Source organism: Artemia franciscana, chromosome 2 (genome assembly GCF_032884065.1).
Source record: "Artemia franciscana chromosome 2, ASM3288406v1, whole genome shotgun sequence".
In the NCBI taxonomy this organism is placed as follows: domain Eukaryota; kingdom Metazoa; phylum Arthropoda; class Branchiopoda; order Anostraca; family Artemiidae; genus Artemia; species Artemia franciscana.
In genome coordinates this window covers 29,864,684-29,891,275 of record NC_088864.1, presented here as the reverse complement: position 1 = coordinate 29,891,275, position 26,592 = coordinate 29,864,684, and the positions used below count along the sequence as shown (strand labels likewise).

Genomic DNA, 26,592 nt, shown 5'->3' with positions numbered 1-26,592 from the left:
CAGGCCATAGTTTATTAAAATTTTGATGAGTTGGAAGCACTGACCTCGAATGTTCCTGCTCATGAGTAGTTTAGCAGGGTATGTCAGGTAATCAATTGGCTTATTTCGATTTTTCAGGAGAACAAAGTACGGCTCTATGCTGCTCTGATAGGAATTCTCAATAAGTCGTTTTGTTGTTTGCTCTGTTTTGTCTGCAAAGCGGTTAGATTGTGGTTGATAAAGACTGGAGGTATGTGTCTTATTCCCTACTCTTTTGCAAATGCGCTAAAATTAGCTGAAGGAAGATAAGGATCTTTGTTGGTCGTTAGCATCCTAAGAATCCTGAAGCGTTTGAAATGGGGCTTTATATTTTGTATGACCGCTTTCGAAGACATTTCAGTAAGTCTATCAACTTCAAAATGCAAGATGTAACAGTCAGCTACAATCAGATGTTCCTAGATGTTTCTCCTCTTTGAACAGAAACATGTCGGCTCTAATATTTTCCCAGGGATAGTCTATATGAGAAGCTTAGGTCTATGATTAGGTGCTTCTGAGATTGTATTTGGAAGCTGCCACAAGTGATACACTGTTATCCAAATTCCTACAAGATATTATATTCTTAGCTCTCGAACATAAATAACCGAGCCGAATTTAAATTATCTAGGTAGACAACAGATAGTAAAGAAAGCATAAATAAACTTAATAAGGCTCGTAAAAAAAAAGAAGAAAAACGAAATAAAAAAACAGAAATATGAAAAACAGTGATGCCAGTTAACGAAACTTAACGTAAAAAAAAACATAATCGAACTCCCGAAACCCAACCGATAACTACATATAATGACTGTAGAATATTTTTTTTGCAATATTTCAAAGTATTTTTCTAGTCATATCAAGCATATATCAATCATACATTACAACTTTTGTACGGGAGGTCCCCACTTGACTGGTGGGTCCTGACCTCTAACATATCATGTGAAAATACGTCATTCTTAACAAAAGTAAACAATTCCCTATCAAACAGTTCGTGGTAACGAACTGTAGTAAGGAGCGACCTGGCTCAATAGTAACCGAAACTCTAAAAAACGGAATTTTGATACCAATATCAAAAGAATCGCATTTTAATGCTGATTTTAAATATATAAGCTTCGTCAAGTTTAGTCTTACCCATCAAAAGTTACGAGCCTGAGAAAATTTACCTTATTTTAGAAAATAGGAGGAAACACCCCTTAAAAGTAATAAAATCTTAAACGAAAATCACACCATCATATTCAGCGTATCAGAGAACCCTATTGTAGAAGTTTCAAGCTCTTATCTACAAAAATGTGGAATTTCACATTTTTTGCCAGAAGACAGATCATGGATGCGTGTTTATTTGTTTTTTTTTTTTTCCCAGGGGTGATCGTATCGACTCAGTGGTCCTCGAATGTCGCGAGAGGGCTCATTCCAACGGAAATTAAAAGTTTTAGTGCCCTTTTTGAGTGACCAAAAAAATTGGAGGGCACCTATGCCCCCTCCCACGCTCATTTTTTCCTCAAAGTCACCGGATCAAATTCTGAGATAGCCATTTTATTCATCATAGTCGAAAAACCTAATAACTATGTCTTTGGGGACGACTCACTCCTCCACAGTCCCCGTGGGAGGGGCTGCAAGTTACAAACTTTGACCGTTGTTTACATATACTAATGGCTAATGGGAAGTGTACCGACGTTTTCAGGTTTTTTTTGTTTGTTTTTTTTTGGGGGGGGGCGGGTTTACGTTGGAGGATATTTCCATGGTGGAATTTGCCATAGGGTAAGAGGTTTTCAATGAAGGGGTCGCAGGACTTTCTAGTATTATTAAAAAAACAACGAAAAAATAAATATGAAAAGTTTTTTCAATTGAAAGTAAGGAGCAGCATTAAAACTGAAAACGAACAGAAATTATTACGCATATAAGGGGTTCACCTCCTCGTAATTCCTCGCTCTTTACGCTAAAGTATTTTTAGTAATATCAACTATTTTTTCTGCGGCCTTTGTGATCCAGGGGGTCATTCTTGAGGAATCGGGACAAAATTCAAGTTTAGTGTAAAGAGCGAGTTATTGACAAGTGGGTGAACCCCCCGCATATGTATATATATAAAAATAAGTTGTCTGTCTGTCTGTCTGTCGAGTGACGTCGTGTTTGTCCCCATATGACGTATGAATTATTTCATCATATACCAATTCAAAAACGAATGTATTCAAGCCGATGTAGCTGAGTTGGTAAGGCGTTATGTTCCAGGTTCTAGGTTCAAGAGGTTCCAGGTTCGAACCTTGGCTAAAAAAAGGTAAAAACTACAAAAAACTAAAAACTAATAAAAAAACTTAAAAAGCAAAAAAACTAAAAAAAACTAAAAAAAAAATAAAAAAAGGTAAAAAACTAAAAAAACTAAAAAAACTAAAAACTAAAAAGAAAAAAAAACTAAAAAACGGAAAAACCTTGAAAAATAAAGGAGAAAAGGAAAACTAAAAAAATATAAATAAAAATAAAAAAAGGTAAAAACTACAAAAAAACTAAAAAGAAAAAAGAAAAGAAAAAACTAAAAAAGCTAAAAAAGGTAAAAACAAAAAAAAACTAAAAAGAAAAAAGGAAAAAAACTAAAAATTTATTTCATCATATACCAATTCAAAAACGAATGTATATACAGACCGGGACACCAGGACACAAATGACGACCGGGACACAGGGAATATATATAAAAACTAGCTGTTGGGGTTTTCCCCAACAGCTAGATTTTCCCGGTCGTCATTTATATTCCCTGTGTCCCGGTCGTCATTTGTATCCCATTGTCCCGGTCTGTATATACATTCGTTTTTGAATTGGCTTATGATGAAATAATTTTTTTGTTTTGTTTCTGTTTTTCTTTTTTATTTTTTTTTTGGTTTTTACCTTTTTTTTTAGCTTCTCTAGTTTTTTTTCTTTTTTTCTTTTTAGTTTTTTTTTGTAGTTTTTACCTTTTTTAGTTTTTTTTTATTTTTATTTTTTTCAGTTTTCTTTTTCTCCTTTATTAAATTTTTTGTTTTTTTCCTTTTTTTCTTTTTAGTTTTTTTTTTGGTTTTTACCTTTTTTTACCTTTTTTAGTTTTTTTCTTTTTAGTTTTTTTAGTTTTTTTCTTTTTACCTTTTTTTTATTTTTTTTTGTTTTTTTTTTGTAGTTTTTACCTTTTTTAGTTTTTTTCTTCTTTTGTATTAATGCTAAAGCCAAGGTTCGAACCTGGAACCTCTCTGACCTAGAACCTGGAACATAACGCTTTACCAACTCAGCTACTTCGGCTTGAATGCATTTACCTTTTTTATTTTTTTTTATTTTTATTTTTTTTAGTTTTCTTTTTCTCCTTTATTTTTGCTGAAGCCAAGGTTCGAACCTGGAACCTCTCGGACCTAGAACCTGGAACTTAAGCGCTTTACCAACTGAGCTACAACGGCTTGAATACATTCGGTTTTGAATTGTTATAAGATGAAATAATTCAGACGTCATATGCGGACAGTGACGTCACTCGACACACAGACACACAGACAACTTATTTTTATATATATAGATAGATATGTTGTCTGTCTGTCGAGTGACGTCGTGTTTGTCCGCATAACGTCTGAATTATTTCATCACTAGCTGTTAGGGTGGCCCTTCGCGCCACCCCAACACCTATTTGGTGGGGGCGCTTCGCGCCCCCCAAGCCCCCCCGCGCGCGTAAGTCGTTACGCGCCATATTAGTTACGCGCCATGTGTCCCTGTGTACCACCTATGAATATAGATAGATTTATATATGTGTTTTGAGCTACGTAAAACTTGCGAATATACAACATTCTTGGCTTTCCCATTGTCTGTGCACATACAAAGCCTTATGTACTAATAATGACGTCATATGCAAACGCTCTTTTTACAAACAAACAAACATGCATACACACAACTCGTTTTTATATAGATAGATAGATAGATAGATACAATACAAATTAACTGCGTAAAACTTGCGAATATACAACATTCTTCGCTGTCCAATTGTCGCTGCATATAAATAGATTGTCAGGTTTACCGACCCTCGAACATGCAACGTACAATTGTCCATGGGAAAAACAATCAGTATTAAGATTTATACCACATTTTTCTAATGATTGACCTTGAGCTTTGTTGATGGTGATTGCAAATGCTAATCGAATTGGGAATTGCAATCTTTTAAATTGAAAAGGCAGATCCGTTGGAATCATGGGAATGCGAGGAATAAGAACAGCCTCACCCTCAAAAGGCCCTTTCAAGATTGTGGCCTCTATTATGTTTTCCATTGTTTTTTTTTACGGCAAATTACGTGCCATTGCAAAGCTTTGGTGGGTTGATATTTCTTAACAGTATTATTGGTACGCCTATTTTTAGTTGTAGCACGTGTGGTGGAAACCCTGAAAGATCCACGGAATTTAAAAATTCAGATGGATAATTAACCGCCTCATTTGGTTCCAAAACTGTGTCGACTGACTTGTAAAGGACTGCCTGGTCTCGAATCTTGGTTAAAACAATATTGTTGATTTCGTGGACGTCTATATTTTTGGGTGCAAGAATCGCTCTTTCAGTTAGCCATTTATTATTTTTATAATTGTTTAGAATATTCGGAAATACTTTTTCAATCAATTCATTTTTGGACGTCACTAAATTACAGAGTTCAGCAGGTAGTTGTATACGTCCTGAAATTGAGTCTACTGGGAGCTTTCCGTTTCCAATTGCCAGCAGATGAAGATCCACCTGGACAGCGAGAGTCAAAACATATCAAAACTGAAAATAATAGCGATGATGATTGGGTTTGGGATTTTGACTTGGATAAGGTCATCAATGCCTACCAGATTTTAGTTAAAAAACAAAGGTTCGGCGATATGTATTTCATAGTGAAGCTGAAAAATAAAGAAGAAAAAGAAAACTGAAAAAAGAAAAAATGTAAAAAACTAAAAAATACTAAAAAGAAAAAACACTCAAAGAGAAATTACAGACCGGGACACAAATGACGACCGGGACAGAGGGAATATAAATAACGACCGGGACACTCAAAGAGAAATTACAGACTGGGATACCGGGACACAAATGACGACCGGGACACAGGGAATATAAATGACGACCAGGACACAGGTATTTAAGAATATCGTTCAAAGACAAATTTTTAATTGTAAGAAGACAGTTGAAAGAGAAATTTCTAATTGTAAAATGACTGAAGAACCTACAATGGCAACACCCGAGGAAGCTGCTCAAAACGAATGTATTCAAGCCGAAGTAGCTGAGTTGGTAAAGCGTTAATTTCAGGTTCTAGGTCCGAGAGGCTCCAGGTTTGAACCTTGGCTTTAGCATTAATACAAAAGAAGAAAAAAACTCTTTCTGTGTCGACTGACGTCATGAAGTTAGTTGTCGTCATTTTTGCTATGACGATGACGTCATTAAAGATATTTAAGACATATATGTTCACGTAGAAATCTATTAATGTTTAAGTTTTAAATGACTGATGAACTTACAATGGCAAAAGCTGATGAAGATGCTCAAAGAGTCTATGCCAAAAAACTTGCTGCTGATAGAGAAAGTCAGAAAAGAAAGCGTGCCGAGGAATCAAAAGAACAGCAAGGAAACAGGCTTGAGGCTAAAGAACGCAAAACCGCGCAGTTAGATGAAGATCCACCTGGACAGCGAGAGTCAAAACATATCAAAACTGAAAATGATAGCGATGATGATTGGGTTTGGGATTTTGACTTGGATAAGGTCATCAATGCCTACCAGATTTTAGTTAAAAAAAACAAAGGTTCGGCGATATGTATTTCATAGTGAAGCTGAAACATAAAGAAGAAAAAGAAAACTGAAAAAAGGAAAAATGTAAAAAACTAAAAAATACTAAAAAGAAAAAACACTCAAAGAGAAATTACAGACCGGGACACAAATGACGACCGGGACAGAGGGAATATAAATAACGACCGGGACACTCAAAGAGAAATTACAGACTGGGATACCGGGACACAAATGACGACCGGGACACAGGGAATATAAATGACGACCAGGACACAGGTATTTAAGAATATCGTTCAAAGAAAAATTTTTTATTGTAAGAAGACCGTTGAAAGAGAAATTTCTAATTGTAAAATGACTGAAGAACCTACAATGGCAACACCCGAGGAAGCTGCTCAAAAGGAATGTATTCAAGCCGAAGTAGCTGAGTTGGTAAAGCGTTATGTTTCAGGTTCTAGGTCCGAGAGGCTCCAGGTTTGAACCTTGGCTTTAGCATTAATACAAAAGAAGAAAAAAACTAAAAAAGGTAAAAACTACAAAAAGCTAAAAAGAAAATATATGGCGCGTAACTAATATGGCGCGTAACGACTTACGCGTGCGGGGGGGCTTGGGGGGCGCGAAGCGCCCCACCAACTAGGTGTTGGGGTGGCGCGAAGCGCCATCCCAATAGCTAGTCTTCTATAATAACTAAAGTGTAGTTTTAAATTTCTGACGTAAAATCAAAAGTCATATCTGACGTCTCTAACTGTTTTCGATGGAGTATATCTTCGGACATTTTTGATTTATATTTTTCCCATAACTCTGTAGGAGCTGATGGAGAGCAAGTTGTTAGTATGATGCCAAACAATGCACGAATTTGACTTGGAGTTGACGTTTCGCACGCGTCTTTGATGCAGTTATCCCAGTGTTAGTCATTCTCCAATAAATTCAGGGCTTGGCATGCACTACGGTAAGTGTCATGCATAGTACCGTTTACAGTTCTCAAATACTCAAAGGACGTCGGACCGGGTACATTCACCAAAAGCAGGCGTAGAAAGAAGCATTCATGTTGATTGGGGTGAACGGTGTAGTCTTCCTATCGTGGTATCTTTGAAGATGGTAGGTTGGCCGTCGACTGACTTACCCTGTTTTCGACGTTAAAATACTTTATTTTTAGTATTCCACGTGTAATACGAAGGCACTTCAGTATACAGCAGTTTTTTTGCAAAAGAATCATTTTTGCATAGCGAAAAGAAAGCAGTTAACTTTGTATCCGGTGGATTCAGGGCTCTTTGTTGCACGTTGGATTCCGAAAAATAAACACGTTGACCATTCTGTAAATGTACCGCTAAGTGAACAACAGCTGGACTACGTTCATGTATCGGAAATGAAAGAATTCGCCAAACAGCTTCATTACTGCTTATGTATCTTCCAGCCTGATATTGTACGATTTCGTCGATATCTTTGATTTCGGACTGCAAGCCAAAAACTGCCATGTCACTGCCTTTGTTGACGTATTTACATATGTATTTGATTGCCTTTACGGAGTTACAGTATTCAACGTTTATGTGTGCATTAAATGCTTTTGATAATATCGGGGAATATGGAACAACCCACTGGTTATCTACTTCGATGGTGGTACCGTTACGCTTTTTTATTATTGCTGTTTTACCGGCATCTTCAGTAGATCTTCTTCTATATTGTAGGTAACCATCATTGCCAGTAATTGTGTTGGATACTAAAAGTCGAGGATATTGCTTCATGCACCTTCCTTTGGCCATGCATGGTGAATTTTCGTTCAGTGCACCGCAAGGTCCATGTATCATATTTTTTACAACAATATCATATAACCCCTTATCGACATTTTCTTCAGGTATTTCAGCGGAAATAACATCATCAATTTCGTTAGAAGTAATTTTATTATGTAGCCAGATTAGTATTTGTGTGTGTGGCAAACCTCGTTTTTGCCATTCCACTGAGTACATCCAGCATCGCACTGACCCAAACACTTCAAGTTTTACTATGTAGTTTATCAGTGATTTCAACTTTTGCCGGAAGACACGGCCCGTAATGTCATGTCTATGAACCGCCGATTGTCCTTAAAGTAAAAGCTGCTGTATCTCGTCCCAAGATTGATTACATGTAAATGTAATAAATAAATCTGGACGACCATAGAGACGAACATACGCAATAGCATCTTGAGCATATTCGTGCATATGACGGGGACTGCCAGCATTTGACGAAGGTAAAATCGTTAATCTTCCAACGTTTGTGGTATTACCGTCATTTACAGCTGCATCTCGCAAATGAATGTATTGTTCAGAGCGGAGCTTGGTCTGATTCAGACGGATATATAGCAAACGTTCTGATTCAATTTTTGCATATATATCAACGGCGTATTGGTGAGACAATTGACGTCATTTTAAAATATAATTGTCTTCATCGTGCCGAATCACTAGTCTATAGGAATAATAATGCATTGCACTGCATTTCTTATTCATTTCTTTGTTAGTGGCTGGATTCATCAATTTAACATATAAGTGATAGCCGTCGGCTCCATCCCAAAAAATGATAGGATATTGTAGGGCTTCGTAGCATCGATGAGTTTCAGCAATTCTTACCAACTGAGCGTTTCGCTTATGAAGAATAATATCTCGAGGTAAAAACAGATCACCGACCATAACGATTGCCACTTCGTCTATAGTTGGAGCATTGTGTCTACGCACATGTTGGCCAGGAGGCGTTTTGTCAGCGGAAATAACAATTTTATGCGTATCAGTAGGCATCAAATCGATGGCTGTTTTGAACAAACGCACTAAATTATTATGTTCGTGGAAAAGATGTTGCAATTGGGAAACGATTGTCCTTTCAACGGTGGGAGAAATTTCGCAACGTGTATTCAATTCAGAATTTCTATCACTGATGAAGTTCAATTGTAAAAATTTATGATTCTCGCCTGAGAATGGTTGAAGGGATCCTGCTCTATGATAAATTTGCCCTTTTACTTTGAAAGTAGGCATAAATTGATCTTGATTTTCGATTTGGGCACAAAACGACGTCATTTGGAAACATGAGTTATATTTTCTGATTTTTGATAAAAAACGCTTAAATTCTGACGTAGTTCCAGTAAGCAAAGTCTTCAATGGCTCTGGGGGTGCAGCCAGTAGAGGAAGTTTAACTTTCCCTGAGGCGCAACACATTCCCATTTTTTCACCATTAAATTTAAAGGCCTTACAGTAGGGACAAATTTTAGACATAGTCCCGATTTGAACACATCTACTATAATCATCGACTGGGCTGTACCTGAATGCCATGCGATAATTTTCACGTTGCTCTTGTGATTCCTCGGCACGCTTTCTTTTGGAATTATCTCTTGAAGCCGCAAGCCTGTTTTCACGTTGCTCTTGTGATTCCTCGACACGCCTTCTTTTTTCACTTTCTCTTTTAGCAGCAAGTCTGGTTTCGCGTGGCTCTGGTAGTTCCTCGACACGCCTTCGTTGACGTAAATTGCACATTCCTAATCTAGCATTATCTCTTGAAGCCGCAAGCCTGTTTTCGCGTTGCTCTTGTGATTCCTCGACACGGCTTCTTTTTTTACTTTCTCTTTCAGCAGCAAGTCTGGTTTCGCGTTGCTCTAGTAGTTCCTCGACACGCCTTCGTTGACGTAAATTGCACATTCCTAATCTGGCCCTTTCTCTTTGAACCGCAAGCCTGGTTTTGCTTTTTGGTAACATTCTATAACATTGACAGTTGGAGAAATCTCCACGTGCCAAGGTTGCTAAAGCTCAACAATTTATAATAAACCTCAAATTTTAAGTATCTTTTTTAAGGTTTTCAAATTACATTAATCTATTGTCAAAATATTTCGAAATATTTATGCAATTCCCAGTTTTTACATTTAAACCCTTAACACAAAAATACATACAACTTATTTTTATATGTATATAGAAGATATAATCTGGCGTAAGAGACATAGTGTAACAGACATAACACACAAACAACTTATTTTATATATATAGAAGCGCCCCCACCAACTAGGTGTTGGGGTGGCCCGAACCGTCACCCCAACACCTAGTATGTAATAAAAACATACGAATATAGAAGTTTGTTACGTAAGTTAATTCGTATGTTACGTATATTTTTTACTAATGAAAATGTTCGTAAAAAATTAAAAGTTCTAGTTGCCTTTTTAAGTAATCAAAAAATTGGAGGCCAACTAGGTATCCTCCCCCGCTCCTCTTTTCTCAAAATCTCCCGATGAAAACAGTGAGAAAGCCATTTAGCGAAAAAAATATTAATATGCAAATTTCGTTTTAATTATTTATGTGCGGAGAGCCAAAATCAAAACATGCATTAATTCAAAAATATTTAGGTATTAAATAAAAAAAAACTAGTTTTTTAACTGAAAGTAAGGAGCGACATTAAAACTTAAGCGAACCGAAATTACTCCGTATATGAAAGGGGTGTTTCCTCCTCAACGCCCCGCTCTTTACGCTAAAGTTTTTACTTTTAAAAAAAGTAGAGTTAAGAGAAAGAGTCAAACATTAGCTTAAAGAGTGGAGCGTTGACGAGGAAAAGGCCCTTTTATATACGGAGTAATTTCTGTTCGTTTTAAGTTTTAACGTCGCTCCTTGCTTTCAGTTAAAAAAAAACTTGTTTTTTTATATATTACGTAAGAACCGACGGAATCTCGAAGAAAAACGGTTCAAAGAAAATGTCTTGCAAACGTGTTGAAACAGCTTGAAGAAAAATGTCTTTAAAACATCTTGAAATGTCTAGAAACGTCTTAAAAAACGTATTGAAATGTCTTGAAACGTCTTGAAAAAAATGTCTTTAAAAAGGTCTCGAAGAAAAGTTTCTTTAAAAACATCTTGAAATGTCTTGAAGAAAAATGTCTTTAAAACGTCTTGAAGTAAATTTCTTTAAAAAACGTCTTGAAAATATCGTGAAAATATTTTGAAGAAAACACTACTTATGACGTAACGTGTACGTTTGCATGTTGACTAGCGGTCCTGAGGATTTTTTTCTGACCCTTGCGGGTTTTCAAACGTAAGAACCATGGAAATCTAGAAGAAAACATCCCTTATTTGAAAAAAAAAAGACCTGCATCTTTTAGAAAACCCTGTTACGTAACGCGAGGTGTATTATACCCTTGCCGGTGCGCCATAGTATTGCGTAAGACCCAGGTGTGCGTAATAGCGTCTTGAGGGACTAGGAGCTCCAATAATATACCCCCAATGGGTGCCCTTATATTTGCTGATAGGACACGAATCGGGTGCAGTTTCCAAACCCCTGTTTTTGGTAATTTTTGGTCGTTTCAACATTAACTTGAATATTAAATTTACTTTTTACTCGTTTTAAGGTTTATTATTTCCTCTATATCAGAATCTGTTATTATTATGCTTTATAGGATCATTTATTTTCATTTCTTTTCGTTTTGGGTTTAATTTACTCTTTAATAGTAATTTCTAGCCGTCAAGAGTTAAATTATATGGTTCTTTACTTTTATTTGAAAAATATATTTTCATGGAAAATTCTTTTTAATTATTTTATATTTGTTTTTGATAGCCAAAGTTCTGTTGCTGATCAATAATATGAATGTTCCTCCAGTTTTTACGTTTTCGGCTTAAGAATTAAAAAATTCGATTTTAATTTATTTTTTCTAATTAGTAAGTTATTTGTTCTAACTTTAACAATTTCAACGTCCCTTTAACATCCCCTGAAAGATTCAACTAAATACCATTAGGTCATTCCTGAGATATTGCCGGTACGCCCTTCAGATAACCGGGATGCACATAGCATCTTTTAATTGAGTTCAAACACTCTACGTGTGTGTCCTCCTTAGTTACAAGCAGGGGATCCCCACTTGATCGGTGGGCACTGAACTTTAACATGTCGTGGGAGCATGCGTCATCTTTAATATAACCAAGCATTCCCCTACTACCTGAGAAATCTTGAAAAAAACATCTTGAGAAAAATGTCTTAGAAACATCTTAAAATGTCTTGAAACGTCTTGAAAAACGCATTTAAGAAAAATATCTAGGAGTCTTCTAAGAAATACATACAAACCAGAGGAAATACAACCAACATGCTAAGATGGACTAGTACAGCCTTTTAGTAAAATGTAAATTGAACAATGCAACCGAATTAAATAGCGGATTTGGCTCACAACCTTTTGAAAGGAAATGAGACATAGACATTTTAATAAAGCTTTAGCAACTGATGCTATGTCCCAGCTGAGACATGGAATATATTTTAGTATGTGAATACAGTAAAAAATATGAGGATATCAGTACACTAAAATTAAGAAGTAATAAACCTGGCTCACTTTAATGCTGAACACCTCCTATATAAGCTGAAAAGGGTGGAATAACGTTATGATAACACATCAATTTTATTTGTTAGCTCACGAATTCATTGTTTCAATTGTGGAGGAACTGCTAACTTATCTCTAAGGTCAAAATATAAATACAAAGTTTTAAAAGGTAACTATCACTAACAAAAATGAAACAGGCAAATATAATATAACACAATCAACATATGTGACCCTTGTTTCAGAGGCTGCACGGGCTGTGCTACCTTTGGAGGGATGTTTTTTTTAGACATTTGTTACCGTGAAATTTTTACGCTACCCAGTATTCAGTCCCATGGGACTCTGTGTATTAAAATGGCTTAGGCGGTGGCTTAATTATCTTCTAATCTTTTTCAGCCTTTGAAAGGGTACTAGAATTCGGGGTCTCAGTTCAAACGAAAACCTACCAAAATTTGTCGACCACTGGCTTGATACGACCCTCCCTTGCGAATGAAAAACAGGCCTTACAGAATTTTGTGTTTTTGTAGTTAAGGGTTTCAAAATTATGCTATAATGTGCCTGGACATCTGAAACTGCATGTTGTAATTTGCAGACACTGTTGATTGAGTCACTGTCGGGGTTTATTTTCTCAAATTATAGTAATTTGATTATGCTAAGTTACTTTTTATCGGTACTTTGAAACTTAACACATTTTACATATTTTGAATCACTATGAAAACCAGGTTAATCCTGTGTATACAATTATAATCGGCTGAAAAAGCTGCTAGGGTATGTTTTTTCTGCTTATACCCACCAGAGCTGTTGTTATGACTTAACATTATCAGTTGCTCTGAAATTTATGCGCAAAGAACTTCATGGAAAATTGTATCCTATGGCAGTAAGCTAGTTACTACAGATAAGAGGAGATTTATTGCAAAATGCTTTCGGACTATAGCAACATAGAATACAGTCTACAAACAAAGCTCAGAAACAAATTACAACTTTAGAAAAAAAGAAAGAAACACGCCAAGGTTCAACATATTAAACAGCAAACACCTATCATAAGAACCGTAACATGCTATCCCGTCAACATGATTCCCTATGTTTAATCCTCAAACGAAGACACTTGCACAACTGTATAATAACACATGCGTCCCTCTCAGCCATCCGCTTAATTAGCCGGCATTCACTCCCAAACACTCGTCCAAAACATTCATTCCGCAACTCAGACGGCTTTTCACACTCGGATACAAAACGAAATAAGTTTTCATTCACACATCCATACATAGGGCAAAAGTAGGGGCCAGCCTAAACTTTCACAAACATTTTCTTCTCTCACCTAAACTATCCTACTATCACCCAAACTATCTCCTCTTACGAACAACAATCTCTTCAAATCCTCTTCATTCAACTCAAATTTAAAATGAAGCTCATCCCCCCAAATGTCTTTAGCTTGGGAGTAAAACTTCAAAGACATAGATTGGTCCATATGGGTTTGCCACTCTTGGATTTCTTGGTTATTTAGGGTTCACTAGAATTCTTTCTATACTGACACGCTGTCACCCATTGGGCCTTTTCCTTCATTCCACATCTCCGAAAGGCGACAGAGGTCCTGTACTTTCTTGACTTGATTTGGCCACGAATCACTTCTACCGTCCTTGTAGCTCTCCAAAACTGTCTTAATAAGCTGAACTCAGGAAGCCTAATTATTTTCTCCCAGAATTTCACCATATTAACCAATCTAACACTCTTTAAGGTAAAAAGCCCCAAATCCCCTTTCAGTACCACTGAATTAAATGAATCCTTCAAGCCTAAGATTCTTTTAAAATATCTTAGCTGAACTACTGCTAGCTTAAATGCTTTAGCAGAACCCCAATGTAGGCTAGAAGCTACTTTTGCCTGGAAAACTCTTTTCTGGATCCTCGTGTCAGCTAGCTGACCTAAATTACTTCTCAAAAGCACATTTATTAGCCTAGTTACAATCTTCCACATTCCTAGACATTCACCTTAATGCACTAAACTTAACACCCAAATAAACAAATTCTTCTTTAATCTCTAACATCATTCCTCCAAAATTAAAATTAGCCTCAGAATCAACAGCCCCTTTGCTCCTAAATACTAATATTACTGACTTCTTGGCATTCAACTCTAAATACTTCTTTTCTAGATATTTTTATCTTATATCTAATTGCTTTTGGAGACTGTCTCTACTATCCGCCACTAGAGCTGTATCATCCGCAAATAACATACATGATAGCCTAAACCAATCCAAAGATACATAAGGGGCTCCATTACTTTTATAAAAACTATCTAAATCATTAACAAACAAGGAGTAAAGCTTGGGAGATAAAGTACATCCTTCTTTCACACCCACATGAGACGTAACCAGTCTAGAAAAATTTCCCATAACATTCACAACAAATTTCACCTTCCGGTACATATCTGCTGGTATTGCTACAAAACAAGACGGCAAGCTTATTTCTAATAGACTTTCAATTAACAACCTCCTATTTGCCGAATCAAACGCACTTTTCAGGTCTAAAAAGGATACGAATAGCTGACCATTTTTCCCTCTAGCATATTTCCTTCTCAGTATATTTTAAGTAAAAATATGGTCAACAGTGCTGAGTGTCGGTCTGAATCCCGCTTGCATCGGACAAAGTATTCCCTCCTAATCTAACCAATCTCGTAGTCTAAATTCCAGAACCTTGCAAAACAATTTACTTGCCACATTTTCCATAAAGATAGACCTAAAGTTTGCATGTAACATCCTATTATCTTTATTAAAAAGATGCAGTGCAATCGAAGCGTCCCATGAGCGAGGCAAATAAGCTTTCTCCACTACAAACGAGAAAATTGCTGCCAACATGGGTAACAAAGTTGTTCTTCCTAACATCAGGGCCTTTGTAGATGTACCGTCTTTTCCTGAACACCAATTACCATTCATCTTTTTCAACTGATCCCAAATTTCTTGTTGAGATACAGACCTAATTCAATCGTAATCATTATGTCTTTAAGGATATGTTGACGTCCCTACACCTAACTCTTTATCCTCTGAACCATTCGACTCATTCGCCCTGACATATTCTAACTCTATTTTCAAAATACTCTGGCCATGTCTCAATTGGTGGGACATCTCTTATTCCCGGGCCCTGGATTGAACATTTAACTACCGCCCAAAACACTCTAGGGTTATTCACACCATAAGCTCTCTTAATTTCCTCATTAATCTTCACCCGCCTCTCTCTTTTTTTAACTCTTTTAGCCCTATTATAATCTGACTTTACTCTCCTATGTTCAGCTAACCTGCGCAAATTCATTTCCTGATCCAATGGGTCCTTGTTTTAAGTAGCCTGAAAACCCTAATCACCTCTTCCCTTTTCTGCCTACATTGCTCATAAAAAACCCCTCATCTTTTCTGGTCAGATGTTTCTTATCCTGAGACGAAGGCTTGATTTTCTCATAAATTCTATCTGTAAGTACGGAAACAGCCTGATCCAATTCAGCTGGTTCTGAAAAAATTCAAAATCGATTGGCAATTCTTCTGAAATTCTTCACTTTCTAGTTCTATTTTAACCAATTCGTCCTTCTGCTTTGCTATGCAAACTGGTTTACGGATCCTTTCTTCACACCTAAACATTTCCTTTACCCTTTTAGACCGTCGAGTACACGCTGTCAGCTTAATACTTACAGGAGAATGGTCAGATCTGACCAACTCTAGGATCCTGAGTTCCACCGCCCGGGGCCAGAGAGACAAACTACGTAAAATATAACCAGTTAAACTCGAGCTAAACCCACTATAACACGTAAAATCACCTACACCAGATTCTCTTCCTAATCTTCCGTTCATAATTAGTAACCCTTCCTTTTTACAAAAAAAATATTAAATTCCTTCCCCGTCTATTTATTTTCCTAGACTTATCCCTACTTTTCCTACAGGGAAAACATAGTCACATTCATTCTCCAAACAAACATTTTGACCTGGTTTCATTTACAAGGGGTTCACCAACCTGCAACTCGTTTTCTTCACTGGTATATGCATTGAAGTCCCCTAGAAAAACAAAATTACGGCAAGGGTAAACTCTTTCATACATCTGCGTTTCATTTGCAATCAATTCCCTTCTATCTTCTCGGCTGTAAGAACTATTATTCAGACACAAATTAACAGCACACACAACATGGTGAACGTTTTTAGCTGATAATATTGATCATTAATAAATTTTTTACTCACTTTCTAGCCTACGAAATAAATTAAATACACCCTTCCTTACAAGTGCCGAAACTCCTCCATAGTATCTACCATTTGCCGAAACTTTTCTCCTACACTCAAAAACATCAAAATGACGAAAAATGATCTAGAGAATTCTACGTCTCAACAATTCAAACAACATCCTAACTTTCACGACCGGCTTAAGTACTTGACTCTATTAGATTTTCTAACTTTTCCCTACTATCACCTTGCAAATTCCAAATTACAAAAGGTAAGCACGCAATTTTGGCAATTCCGGCAATTTTGACTGGTTCCTAGGCGCTGCCATATCCCCGCGAGTTGGATGCTCCTTATAAATAACCGGGGCTTTCACTATCTGGCGAGGTGCAAATGATTTGTAATCCTTACTCGCCTCCCGTTTTCGAGCATTTTTTTCGTGCCTTTATCCCTCTCCAAAGGGCTAATGTTATTTGCCCTGTCTCACACTCTGCTGAGCTAAATTCAACGCAGGTTCCAGGCTAACGGAGGTATGATACTGTCCACCAACAAAAGCAGCCCAGCCCCTTTCTTCTACACTAAATACAGAAGCAGCGCTTCCAAAACTCTCACCACAAGTAGCTGAATTTACGAATCCGCTTCTCTCACATGAAATAATCTGATTACTCTGATTTGCACGAGCGTAAAATGTCCCAGGTTCATTAGAATCATTGTGGGGGCTAGCCAACTCATCACACGTATATTTTCCTGTCTGAACTTCAATAACTGTCCCATGCTTGACTGATCTTGATCCTTCTTTACTTAGTAAACTTGTATTACCCATTACTTCATTGCCCCTGTGCATATTACGATTTAAGTCTACATCTAGAAGATCGTGGGTTCTTATTTTCTCTACTGCTATAACATTTTGTTCTTTTCGATCAATTTCTTTCACTTTACCCAATTCACTATCGTATGAAAAAATCTTATCCCACACGAAAAGTCTCATGCCCCTCAGCTTTGCATTTAAAAGGCCTTCCGTACGTGAGGCTTCCAAAATTGCTGCGCACCAACAAATCTGAAAAATTGTAATCTGGGGCTACTCAATAAATGAAACCTTTTGAAAAGTGCGGCTTAAGTAAATAGGGATTTTTTAATTCGCTAAATTAATTACGAGTGATCTGGATTTCTGGTTTGAAGGTAAACGAAAAACATGTTTGATATCTGTCTGCATAAACCTGGATCGTTTGATAAACACCTTATTTTGGATATAACCTATTAATACAGTAAGCTCAAGCTGGTGTGTTTTCCCTATAGACATTTATTAAAACTTCATTCATAATCGGATTATTTTCATTTGTTGGCTAATCGTTAGTTTTGATATTTGAGTGCAAATTCCCTTGGGACTTAGTGATTTATTAAGTAAAGAGATTGTCATACAAGGATTTAAGAACTTGAATATATTTCAATTTTATTAATAAGCGAGCAGAAGAGGGGAGTTTTTTTTCGCAAGGGCCGTTTTACCTGCCGGGTGTGGTATCTCCCTTAAACTGCAGGGATCAGTTAGTAAGAAACTACGCTTCCCTCGCTTATTATCGCTAAAAAATAGTTAAATTGCTTTATGATTGTATCTTATGATAAGAACCTTGGATAAGAACCTTGTGAAAACATCTAAGTGACTAAGGTGTGATTTAATTGCATCCAAGATGCATAACGATCAACTGGTATGGTACCCTATTCTGAACTTACTGTTTCGAGTGAGGGCGATTGGAAATATTCATGTCGATATAGCTGCCTCGGATTTTTTCGAAAGTGAAAATATAATGGAAGCTAATAAAAAACTTCGGGGTTTCGCGAACTGCAGTAATCGTCCTAGTGACAGGCAAAAATCATCGGAAAACTGTCTTGACATGCTGAAAATCTTAGAAAAGTGTGCCGAGCGCCAAATACTTTTGCCACGTTTTGTGATCTACGAGCCTGACGAAGTTACCGTTATCCCCGGCGAGATGAGTGCATCCCTAACCCGCAAAGTTAATGAACTGTGCTTGAAAGTGGACAATTTTGTCCAGACGGAACATAGCATCATGCCCCCTCTAGAAGCATCTCTGAAGCCACCTCCAAAGCCGACCTGTGCCATCGTTCTGAAAAACCCGCCAAAAGAGTTGATGGATCCTAAGGAGCGTAGAGCGTTTATAGACAATCTTTGTGGCGATTCGAAAATATCGATAGCCGAGCTAAGACCCGCTAGAGAGACATGGCGCCTTGTCGCCAGTGAAAAAAAAACGCAGCATCCGCAATCGCTAACTCTACTAAGGCCAAAGATGAATTTCTATAGTCCCAGTTGAAAATTCCTATGTTCTATGGAATAGCTCGCTTCTTCCCTGAAAACGTTACTGAAGGCCGGCTTTGGGATTTAGTGGCCAACTGCATCGAAGCCTCGCGCATTGGCAGTACTAGGTCTTATAAGCTGCAATTTTCATGCCGTGATTATCTCACTGCCGACATCTCAGCTCCTGTTGCCGTCGAATATAAGCGGGTTCATGTGGAGGAATTCATGCCCCTCCTACCCCGCTGCTATAACTGTCAGGCGTGTGGTCATATATCTGCTGCCTGTAAGGCTACTGTCCGTTGTTCACGATGTGGATAAGAAGGACACTCCAGCAAACGTGATTCTACCTGCCTGGAAAATGTCCGGTGTATCCTTTGCTCCCAGACTGATCACCCGTGTTATAGTTACAAGTGCTCTGTTGCACAGAAACTTATGCATTTGTCAAAATGAATCCTGGGCTACGAGTCACATCATGGAATATTAACGGTGGTGTCCAGCTAAAGCTGCCTATTATTCAGACTCTATGCAAAACAAATGCCTGAGCTCTTTCGTGATAGTGACTATTTTATTGCAGTTAAAATCCAGAATCTAATGATTGCTTCGGTGTACTTACCTACTCATTACCGTAATGCTGGCTGCGAAGTACTCTTTGATAAAGCGTGTCGAGGTCTCAGCACCTTTGCCTCAGATTGTGAGTCTCTTAATCTTGCAGTAATTTTGGCTGGCGACATGAACTGTAATCTCCTTGACAACTGTAGTAGTCGAACGAATATTCCAAGTAGCATGTGCCCCCAGCTTGTGCCAGTAGCAAATGACCAAGATTTTACATACATCCACCCTTCAGGAAGCTCGTTATCCCTTGATTTTATGTTTTGCTCCCCCGAAATAAAACCAAACTCAAAAACTGCAGTTATCACTTCGTTCCAGACCTCTGACCATCTGCCGGCCAGTAACATTTTCCCATTAGTATAATGCCTTTCGAACCTATCCGGTCAAGCAGCAGTAGCAAGTAACGCGAAATAAGTGACTGGGGAAAAAAACGATTTGCTCACATTTCAGTGTATAAGTGATGGTATCCTTACTAAAATCAAAGTGGCTTTTCAGCTTCTCTCTCAGAAATCGTCTATTAGTCTGCATGAGCAGCAAATTCGGCTAAATATTTATTATGCTGAAATTGTCCATGCCTTACGTGTCGCTGAACATGCCAGTGTCCCAGTCCGGAGGTTTCTAGTCGGAACTGAAAAACCTGGCTATTCGGGTAATACAGATCTTGTTGATTCCTGTGTAAAGTCAAAATTCTGGTTCCATATCTGGAGGGAGTGTGGCAGGCCACGTAGTGGCGTGGTGAATGAAATCCGTCTCTACACAAAGCGCTATTTTGCAAAAGTGTCAAAACGTCACCAGGCCAAGTTAATAGCCGAAGTGTCTAGCAAGGCTAAAAGGGATCCTAATTTTATTTGGAAAGTTCTAAGGCATAATAAGTCTAAATCTTGCAGTGATGTTCAAATCAGTACTGAACAGTGGTACAACTACTTTGAAGGTGTATTCTCCAGTCCCGATCCATTACTCGGAAGTAAGTTTGAGAAAGAACTTGACGGGCTCTTGCTGAAGTGTGCTAATGACCTCGGTTTCGTCGTAACTCCATCAATAGTCACGAAATGCATCATGAAACTACGAAAAAAGACTTCCCGTGGTGCGGATTCGATTTTTGCAAGGCACTTGGAATTCGGTTCTTGTGTCTTAGTTGAACATTTATCACTACTTTACCAGATGATTTTTGTTAATGGTATTGTCCCCAATTTATTCAATGCTGGTTTAATTAGTCCTATTTTAAAAAAAGGAAAGCCAGTTGACTGTTGTTCCCCCTTTAGACCAATTACTTTTTCTCCCGTTTTATGCAAAGTATTTGAGCTATTGGTTGTTGATGAAATTTCTAGTAAGTGTTACACGCCAGAGAACAAATTGGGTTTTAAGAAAGGTGTAGGTCGTGAACATGCTCATCATCTCCTTGCAAATTTGTTACTTCATGCCGCTGAAAATGATAAAATACTGCTTTTTGCTGGGCTGGACGTTTCTAGAGTTTCTAGGACGTTTCTAGGACGTTTGACTTCGGCATATATGCACAGATACTGCTGATAGCATATAAACGCGGTACAGATCCCTCGGTAGTTAGGGCTATGTGCGACATTTATAGAAAGCTAAATGCTACAGTAAAGGTCCCTGTTTTACCTGGTGTTGGAGATCTTACCCTGCCAATACCCATTAAAAAAGGTATTAGACCAGGAGCTCTGGCCTCCCCACCCCTGTTCAATATCAGTGTAATCGAGCCTCAGCAAAAAGCCCTCACGACATGTATTTTTAAAAGAATAGACGTTTCATTAGTAATTTAAGCAGAAGACGTATTGAATGTAAGTAGAACACAAGCAGGGATTGAAGAAAACTTTAGTATATTGTCAGATGATATAATCGTATTGGTCTCAATTTCAATCATAGTAAGAGTGAGATTCTAGTATTTAATCGCCGTTGCCAAGATCCCGTTGCTGTAACTCTTGGTGTGCACATCATGCAAGACCAAGAGCGTCTTACGTACCTTGGAGTCCCAATTGGAAAAATCTCCGATCGACACGGGTCTTGTTTAAAGATTTTTTTGCTAATAAAACTAGGAAGGCATATGGCCTGTTGGTAGCGCTGAAGTTCAAGTTTAACCATCGCATCCTTGCAACTTAATATAAGGCTTTTGTAGTTCCCCATTTGCTTGCGCTTGCCCCATTTTGGTCTCTTTTCTCGCAGACAGATGTCACCGACATAAAGAAGTGTTTTTACAAATATGCAAAATATCTGCTTAGATTTCGTCTATGGACCAGTAATGCAACTCTGTCAACACGTTACGGAGTAGCTAGTCCAGTGCGTACAGTAGAAAAGTCAAATGAGCGTTATATAATACGCCTGGGCATTAATAGCACTTTGCTAAGTGTTTTCCGATAATTTTTTCATACTATAAATGCTGAGTTTGATTTCGTTTTTAGAAGTGTGTTTTTTTTGTTTTGTTTTTTCTCGTATTACTCCGTTAGTTTTGTATTTTTTTTTTGCAATATGACGTGAATAAACATATAAATACATACATACATAGATTTCATTTAAGCATCTAATAATTTCGTCTTTTAGACTAGAACCGCTTATTTTACGATCAAAATTGTAGAGTATCACATTGCACCTTTTTTGATCCGCCCGAATTTTACAACTTCCATTTTCAGCTCATGAACTTCCGCCACTGTATTTTCCGACCTTTTTTCCACTTCACAAATTTTCTTGTTCAAAGAATCCAAAATTGAAGAAAATTCCACAGATAATTGTTGTACCTTTTCGCACAGGGGATCGAGTTTTTAAGCTTTATTGACATTCCACGTAATTTCTTTAAAATATGTAGCTAGACTTCTGTTGATTCCGCCGTCTTGATGGTAATTACTAGCTACTTAAAATACTTAAAATACATCAACCTTTCCATGAAGTAGAAATGAAGTTAAGCGTATTTGTCCCGGGTCCTAACTTCAATTCTAGATTTAGACTTCTCTAGCTCTTAAAGTTTGAGCTTCAGTATGTCTTGTGAAACTAAGCTTTTCCTTGGGTTATAAAAACAACATTCCCTCGTATCAACATTCTAAAAACATATTTTGCGGACTGGCCTAATGTAGTAAACATGGAATGAGAATTTTTTTATATTTAGGCTGCCTATAAGTTAATTTCAATATAATTTTCTGTTGAGTCGGTTTAGGATTCTAAGATGTAGATTTTCTGCCCTTTTTATGGCACTTGGTATTTCCCAAGTGACATATAACGATCGCAATTTCTGTCCGTCGGTCTGTCTGTATGTCTGTCGATCCCGGTCTTGCTCGTTCGGGCATTTCCAGATAAGCTAGGACGATGAAAGTTGGCAGGCGTATCAGGGAGGAGATCCCAATTAAATTATAAAGTCTCTTCCCCGATTCGACCATCTGAGGGGGAGCAAGGGAACGAGATAGTTGAGAAGATATTTTTTATGCCGATAAAACAAATGATTATTCTTCTTAAATTACGCTTGCTGGTCTAGGGATATGATCCTCGCTTAGAGTGCGAGAGGTCTCAGGCTCGAATCCTGGACCACCCCAATTTTTACATGAAGAAGATCCGAAACTAGATACGTGATCAATATAGCGATCGCTGAAAGTTGGCAGACGTATAAGGGACCGCACCAGATTAAATTAGAAATAGTTCCTTCCCCAACTCGTTTATCTGGGGGGTAGTGGAAGGACGATTAATTAGGAAAAATTAGAAAAAATGAGGTATTTTTAACTTACGAACGGGTTATCGGATCTTAATTAAATTTCATTTTTAGAAGGACCTCGTATCTCAGAGCTCTTATTCCCAATCCCGACCGAATCCGGTGAAATTGGGGGAGTTGGAGGGAGAAACTGGAAATGTAGGAAAACGCTTTGAGGGGAGATATCGGGATGAAACTTGGTGGGAAGAATAAGTACAAGTCCTAGATACGTGATTAACATCACCGGCCCAGGTCCGCTCTCTTTGGGGAGGGGATTTCCAGTGATTTACCAAGTTAGGTGCTTCTGGACGTGCTAGGACTATGAAAATTAGTTGGCTTGTCAGGGACCTGCACAAATTGACTTGATGACAGTCGTTTCCCCGATTCGACCATCTGGGGGGGGCTGTAGGGAGGGGAAATCGTGAAAATTGAGGTATGTTTATGTTAGGAATGGGTGATTGGATCTTAATGAAACTTGATCTATAGAAATACCTCATGTCTCAGAGGCTCCTTTTTCAATTCGGATCGGATCCAGGGACATTGGGGGGTGGAAGGGGAAACGGAAATCTTGGAAACTGAAAATCTTGGAAAACGCTTCGAATGGAGAAATCGGGATGAAACTTGATGGGAAGAATAAGCACAAGTTCTAGATAAGTGATTGACATACCCAGACCAGATCTGATCTCTTTGGGGAAGTTGGGGAGGTTTCTAGTGCTTTGGCGAGTTCAAGAATAAGCACAAGTTCTAGAGGCGTGATTGGCATAACCGGACTAGATCCGATCTCTCATCACAAGTGCCATATGAGCTCTTAGCTCTTTTATTTCTTGGAATCATACCGTAAGAACGGATCATCTTAAATGTGAAGTAGAGGCCAAATCGAAAATATTACAAGTCTTAATTCGTGATATGGATTAATATCAAACCCCGAACAACGTCGATAATATTATCTAAACAGAAAACTGCATTCGTGTGCTCTTCAGTTATTTTTAGCCTTCTTCTTTAAAGCTGTTTACAGTTTTTTGTTCAAACATAATCAACAAAATCGCATCATTGATTTGCCTGTATTGGAATTGAAATTTGTGCTTTGTTGTCTCAACTCAATTTACTTTTAAATCTAACTGTTAATTTTCCAATGTAAAGAATTATATTTTATTTTTATTTTTTGTTACTAGCTGCTAAAATTCGACGAGTTCATTTTTATGTATACTGTTCTACATGCAGCGGCATAAAAGTAGGAAAACTTCGAGTTTGTTGTTCTGTTTGTCAAGATGGTGCCTTTACCGTTTCAAGGGACCCCTGTGGATGGAAAGATGTCTTAACTCCGCAGCAAATTCCAGGGACATGTGAAGGTAACTGTTTCACACTGTGCTGCTTGACTGCTAGTTTTTATTGCTTTATTTCTGTAAAACTATCTGCTATTTTCTAAAGACAACAACTACTACTACTACAATGTTCTTTTTCTCGAAGATGCTTCCATATTTTTTCGGGAAAATTGGCATTCTGGAATATTTTTGCAAAAAAACAAAAAACAATGTAGATAGGTCAGAAGTCTGAGAAAACTCATTAAGAGCCTTAATTTTCGAAAAAGATTCATGTCAGCGAGGTCACTTTTCTATACATCATTACAAGGGGTTACAGCAATTCAAAAACCGTAAAAAAGAAAACCAAAAGTTTGAGACCTAGTAGAAATCATTGTAAGGAATCTGACTTGCTTGAATAATAAATATATTTGAGAACAAACGTGATAAAACCAAGATAAGACCCCTAATAGATTAAATTCACAAAGGGTGAGAATCAACAACGTGAACTCTCAAATGAGATAAGAGTTATAAGGGCGTTAGCCAAGAGCCTGATGCTGCGTCAGCTTCTGTTAAAAAACAAAGTAATTTTAAAAAGGTGCTAATTTTCACAGGGTGGATGTATCGAACCTTTGGTGATGTCATGACATCAAGAAAAGGCTCAAATTGTCTGCAGTTAGAAGACAAGCGACAATGAGAATCCCTATATAGAAGCCTGCCGCGTGCCGAGTGGTGGGGCCTAGCGGCGAATCGGTCTTCTTTAAGGAAGAATTCGTATTTTTCATAGGATGGCTGTATTAAACCTGTGGTGACGTCATGGCATCTAGAAAAGACTCAAATTGTCTGCGGTTGGAAGACAAGCAACAATGAGAATCCATATGTAGAAGTCTGCCGCGTGCCGAGTGACGGGGCCCGGTGGCGAAGCCTCCTTCTTTAAGAAAGAATTCGTATTTTTCACTGGGTGGCTGTCTCGAACCTGTGGTGACGTCATGACATCAAAAAAGGGCTCAAATTGTATGCGCTGACGAAACGCAAACCGAACTACATGTTTTTCTTTTCATTGTAATTTTGCTTTGTCTTGTTGCCGCAGATATCGTTGTGCAACGTTTTGCTATTTATTCAATGTGATTTTAATGCTCCTTTTTCAATGCCTTTTCCCTTAGCTGTCTAGAGTCATTTGTCATCTTGTGTGATTTTGCATTCGTCATAGATACTAAAACCGATACGACCACTTGGGAGGGGTGGAAATTATGTAAATTATGCTGTTGAAATATATATAACTATCAGAAAAGAACTATCACCAAAGCTATCATTATTTTCGTAGCAGCTCTGGGAGCTGCTACGAAAATAAAATTATTGTACTTTTTATATTGAGCTACTACAATAAAATTATTGCAGTAGCTCTGGGAACTGAGTGAATCGTATACATGCCTACTAATTATAATAACGATATCCCGCTGAGTAAGTTTACAAAAGCATCTGATGCACGTCGGCGACATTTGGGATTTTTTTTTTTTAAGCATGATAGGAGAATGCATGATCATTGTACCTCTAGTGGCGACAAAAAAGGAATCAAAGAGAGGAAGGAGAATAAAAAAAAAGATGACTCATCACTGCTTCCCATGCGAAAAAGTGGTTTTCCTTGTTATTCAAGGTGGGGGGCCGTAATCCAACAAAATTGGGTTTTTGGTTTCGGAGATATCGATAGTGCGCTTTTCATTTCGTCCAACGCTATTTTTGGGATATTTTAGGCTATTTTTCAGGATTTTTGCAGATTTGTTTACCATTTGTATTAACCAAAATAATAGTAACCATTTCTAATTCAGCTTCAAATGGCGATTCTTCCTTATTTGATTGATTTTTCTTAACGCTAGCATAAATGTTAAGCATTGTGAATAGCTACTTTAAAGATGCGTGAAGTTGGCTGTTGTTGAAGTTGCTGCTGTTTTTTCATTTACCAACTCTATGATCCCAGTCAAATTGTCACAAATGATTATGGTAAACTGAATAACACCAAAGATTTGGACTTCCCACAGAGTGATGACACAGCTGCGAATCTAACCCTTGTATAGAAAATATACAATTTTAGCTTTTTATTTGGTAATAGAAATTTACATTCAATGAAGCAAGGTTCTATGATTTTATTCTACAAAATGAAATTCAGTTTCCTTGATCCATTCAAGGAATTTTCATTCCTTTCGTTGATTTTTAAGGGATTTTGTCAATCATGAAAAAATTCTTTCCAGTGGTGCTAGTAGAAACTGGCAATCTAGCCAAAAAATTATGGGGGAAGTCTGGGGAAGAATTTACTATCAAAAGCATTTAGAGACGTCAAGACAAATTTTGATTTTATACACCAGGGTTCGCTCTTACTGATGCTACAACTGCAGGTCTACTCCATAAATATAGCTCACTTTTCGAAAAGCTGTTTGGTGGTATGGAGAACTGCATGCAAGTCAGTGGAACACAC

The 26,592-nt window shown here is 37.6% G+C and overlaps 1 protein-coding gene across 3 annotated transcripts in view; it reads left to right on the top strand.

Annotated features, from left to right (window-relative positions):
* The window catches only part of LOC136039950 (E3 ubiquitin-protein ligase parkin-like), a 71,718-nt gene that overhangs the window by 14,150 nt on the left and 30,976 nt on the right, over positions 1-26,592 (top strand). For 2 of the 3 annotated variants that reach the window (XM_065723961.1, XM_065723980.1), the window contains exon 3: positions 23,997-24,173. The exons of the other annotated variant lie outside the window; for it this stretch is intronic. In XM_065723961.1, the coding sequence (XP_065580033.1) occupies positions 23,997-24,173 (177 nt within the window). The remainder of the gene's footprint in view (positions 1-23,996; positions 24,174-26,592) is intronic. 3 annotated transcript variants of the gene reach the window in all.